Source organism: Arachis hypogaea, chromosome 8 (assembly GCF_003086295.3).
Source record: "Arachis hypogaea cultivar Tifrunner chromosome 8, arahy.Tifrunner.gnm2.J5K5, whole genome shotgun sequence".
Taxonomy (NCBI): Eukaryota; Viridiplantae; Streptophyta; class Magnoliopsida; order Fabales; family Fabaceae; genus Arachis; species Arachis hypogaea.
Window position 1 is genome coordinate 33,145,504 of NC_092043.1, and position 4,801 is coordinate 33,150,304.

At 33.0% G+C, this 4,801-nt stretch overlaps 1 protein-coding gene across 1 annotated transcript; it reads left to right on the forward strand.

Annotated features, from left to right (window-relative positions):
- The first annotated feature begins 535 nt into the window (after window positions 1-535).
- LOC112707088 (protein ULTRAPETALA 1) lies at window positions 536-3,972 on the forward strand. Its single transcript, XM_025758652.3, has 3 exons — window positions 536-1,310; window positions 2,591-2,900; window positions 3,460-3,972. The coding sequence occupies exons 1-3, from the start codon at window positions 1,076-1,078 to the stop codon at window positions 3,635-3,637; spliced, it is 723 nt and encodes a 240-aa protein (XP_025614437.1). The 5' UTR covers window positions 536-1,075; the 3' UTR covers window positions 3,638-3,972.
- Window positions 3,973-4,801: the final 829 nt, after the last annotated feature.

A 4,801-nucleotide genomic window follows, 5' to 3' on the forward strand; every position in this document is an offset into this window, starting at 1 on the left:
TTTTGGGTGAAGGTAGTTTTGGAGTTTTAATGTACATAATGCATCATAAAAGTACTACTAGTAGTTAGGTATATGCAAAAATCACCATAATACTAGCTAGGTTGCAACCTAGTCCTTATAATGAATATGATAGTAGTTTAGTACTATTATTTTTTTAATGTACCACATCTACTTCAAATCCTATTGCTAGTCAAAAACATAATGGATGTACATGTACTCCATATATTTTTTCAAGCTTCTTTAACTCACATCAATCATGTTAAGAAAAAAAAAATGGAATCATATCTCAGATTATGCAGTGCTACATACAGAACCACATTGTTCTCTCAAATTATACCAATATACCCTCAGAGTTAGTCTCTTTTTTAATTTTTAATTTAATAAAAGATTATGAACTTGAAATTTAACTTCTCCCAAGAACAGTGGACACAGTCACACACTGCTGCAACTTCCTAAAGAAAATTGAAGTAAATTAAAAAAAGAAAGAGAAAATAGGAGTAAAAATATATCAGAATCAGAAGAGCAACAACATCAACAACAATCGAAAAAACCTCGACTCGTTCCACGACAGGGACTTCCTATAAACCAAAGAAAAGAAATCCTTACCCCAAAGCAACGCAACCTCTCTCTCTCTCTCTCTCTCTCTCTCATTTTACTGTCATATCATGCAAAGCAGCACCTTATAAGAAGGCCCTTTTAAGTTTTAACCCTCACAAGTCACAACACAACACAACATTTGTTTTCCTCAGCCAGCTCATTCATTCAACTCCATCACCAACCCCATCTCTCTCTCTCTCTCTCTCTCTCTCTCTCTCTCTGATATTTCAACGTTCCTATGCCAGATCTCTCGGGGTAGCCGCGCTATTTAGGGTCGTCTGCTTCTCTTCTCTTCTACTTTTTCATTTGGGTATTTCCATCGCGTACAAAAATTCAATCTTTTTTATTTTTGAGGGATACCCTTTTTGTACTTTCCCTTTTTCTGGTGGATTTTTCGCCGCGTAACTCTCGACCCTTGATTTGATTTACCTTCTATATATACCCCACTTGCCAAAAACAGAGTCTTTTGTGGAGAGAGATGGAGAGCGAGTGTGAGACGAGAGAAGAGAATAATAATAATAATAATGGGTTTTGTGTGTTCAGTGATGATGAGCTTAAGGATTTGAGTGGTGTGAAGCGTGTTGGTGGTGACTGTGTTGAAGTCACGTGCGGATGCACTAGTCACAGATATGGTGATGCTGTTGGAAGACTTAGGGTTTTCTCTAATGGCTGCCTCCAAATCTCTTGTGAATGCACTCCTGGTTGCAACGAAGGTTTCATCTCACACTCTCTCTCCTGAGTTATCGTGTGAAGATTTAGTTTTGATTCATGTGCATGTTCATTTTTCGGTGCATGTTTTGTGGTGTTGGTTTGACTTTTATTGGTGTGAATGTAGGGTTGGTTTAATCTTGTTTTCGTTGAGGTTTTGTGAGACTTTTTTATGATGATGGTTGTGGTGGTGGTTGTACAAGTCAAGGCTCATTTTCGTGCTTATCACACGTTTTAAGTATGTTGATTTGTCTAAGTGAACACGCTACTTTAATTTTTCTTCTTCTCTAAATCAGCTTTAATATTATATTATATTATATAGTAAATACTATATACTAATATGTAAATGTGGAAGTTATAATAACCATGTAGGCTTTGGGGGTTAAAACTTCACTTGGTTTGAGACTATGATATGTGCTTCTATCATGGCTGATGCCATTCTATAGGCCTCTTAGAAGCCATTGAAGTCAAGCTGGCAGAGTAGTCTATTATATGTTTTGGTTTTGGTTATATTTTATAGCTTTAATTCATTCTCTTCTTGATAGGGTATGAAATATTAATATTATCTTAACTACATGTGTATGATGGGAATAAGCTATGTGTATTTGCGTAGGTCATAGAAGTTATATATTTTCACTAGGCAGTTTCGTTAGTAGCTGGGAAAAGTTGGCTTCAGGCAGAGGTTACTTTCTGAAAATATTCTTTGATGCACCATGCATATGCATTGCCATGTTATCTTTATGTCATGCATCTATTATCTCTTTATCTATTCTTATACGTTTTGCTTTCACAATGTAGTATGAATTTTAATGTTTATGCATGAAAATTTGAACAGAAGGCATTATTAAAATATTTTTGCTCCATATGGCTTGTTACACAGATTGAGATTATTGAAACTTAATTAAATTCTATGTGAAGTATCATTGTAGCATGTCGTTATGATTGATATTTATATCTTCTTTCCTAAGCAGCTTCTGAGGGGAATATTTCATGAGCCAAAATGGATAAATTGAATGAAGTAGCAACTTAGCAAGTTTGATTAGTCTGTTTGATTCTTGAATGCTAAGTTGGAAAGTTGATCCACTCATTGGATTCTTCCTTTATTGTATGGTTATTTTGTAATGTGCTTGTTTAGTGTGTCATTTATGAGCTGAGTAAAGTGTTTTGAAATTCAATTTACTACCTTCCATGCTATATACCGCCGAATCAGAATGTTTTGTTTATTTAGAAACAGAACATTGTCAATGTCATTATCTTATTTGCTTAATGATGCTTTTATTGTTAGACAATATGACTCCTTCTGCATTTGAGAAGCACTCTGGAAGAGAGACAGCGAGGAAATGGAAGAATAATATTTGGGTAATAGTTAATGGTGAGAAGGTTCCGTTATTCAAAACAGTTCTACTCAAGTACTATAATAAAGTTTCCAAAGCTGCAAGCAATAATGTGCGTGGTTGCCACCGTGACGAGTTCATCCGTTGCACGGAGTGCAACAAACAGCGCAGGTTCCGGCAGAGGACTAAAGAGGAATGCCGCCTTCACCATGATGCTTTGGCTGATAGTAACTGGAAATGTTCTGATCATCCATATGATAAGTATGTTCAACCTTCTCATATTATGTTTTCAGAGCCATGACATGTTAAATCTATGAATCTTGTATGGAATAGTAAAAAAATACAACGAAAAATATTACGTCCACACAAAAAATTAACCATCTTGTATTTGTATATAAATAAATGTGTTGTTCTATATATAGACTCTTGAAACAAAGAACTATTCTATCTTGTCTTTGTCTCCATTGTTTAGGTGTTTCCTATATTTTCCATCTGAAGACACATGCAAAACATAAACCAAAACCCAATTTATCAATTATGCTATATATATACACAAAAAACCAGCCATTAACTCAGCTACTTGTATAGAATACATATTAAAATGCAGAATACACATTGAAAAAGAGTAAAATAACACATGTATTTATATACAAGTGCACAATGGTTGATTTTTTCTATGCACCTAGAATGTCTTTCCCTTAGACCTTACTATCTGGGTATTTTCGTCCCGAGATTAACAAATGAGGCCAATAATCCTTGATGAATTGGGTGGTAGTTGGAGGAATTACTAATGGCAACTGTGACATGCATTTGATTACAGAATTACATGTGAGAATGAAGAAGAGAGGGCAAGTAGAAGAGTTTACAGAGGCTGCACACGATCACCAACATGCAAAGGATGCACAACATGTGTGTGCTTTGGCTGTAATGTATGTCGCTTTTCGGATTGCACTTGTCAAACTTGCACTGATTTTACATGGAATGCCAAAGCTGAGTAGAGGGATCCATCATCATCATCTTCTTCTGATGAGTTACTTAGCACCTTTCTTTTGATTATGGACTGAATTTACCAGTCCTACCTTTGAGCATTCATTGTTCTTATATCTTATTTATTGTTATGGATTATAAAGTTCCATGAAGTATTCCACATCTTCTATATTGCCATTTTGTTATACGATTAAAGGATTTTAAGATAAAGGTAAAAATATGTAACTGAAGTAGGAAACAGAAAAGGGTCTTTAGTTCAGACAAGCTGTGATTGGATTCTATATTTCTATGTGAATCTTCAGTAGATTGTTGGAAAGTAATAAAAATTAAGGTATCAATCAAATTAGTTCTTCATTTTATGTGATGATTAAATTGGTTCTTAAGTTTTGATATTTACCAAATTAGCTTATAAATTAAGATAGTTTTTCGGTAGTTAATTAATCAATGGCCTTAACAGAAAGCTGACTAGTAACAGAAGTGTTGTAATCAATTTGGTTTTCTTGAGAGATTAATTTGATTTTGAGATAACAATTGAAACATTAATTTGATCGATGTCTTTATTTAGTAATTAATTTGAAAAATATCGCATTATTAAATTTTAATTTTGTTAGAATAACTCAATTAGAAGAATCAAATTGTTTTTTTTTTGTTTTTTTTTTTCTTTTTAGGAAGTAAACTAGTTATGTGATTATAAAATTTCAAATTTACAATTATATTTAAATATTCTTTTTCTTACAATTACAAAGCTCACATTATAATTTTATTCAAGAAGTAACAAGCTCTTTCTTTTGTTTATATATTTGCATGATAATCAAACATCTCTATTTTATTTTTTCCTTTTTGGAACTTACACTGGTATTTTACTATGATAACCGTGGGAAATGCCATATTCTTCCATGACTTAAGTTTTTTGTTTTAAATTTCTTGTTATAATTTAATAGTTTTTTTCTAAAATTTAAAAATAAAATTGATACATATTATGTTTCTTTATTGATCAATGTTTATATGATGTTTTCGTTTTTTATGGGTTAGGAATTGTTCATACTCTAACCCAAAACACAAGTTAGGTCTAAAGTAGAGAAAGTCCAAAAGACAGTTACCAAGTAACCGATCTCTTAAGAGGTTGGATAAAATGCTACAAAGTGATAACTCCTCCTTGAAGGAGTTATAACTAA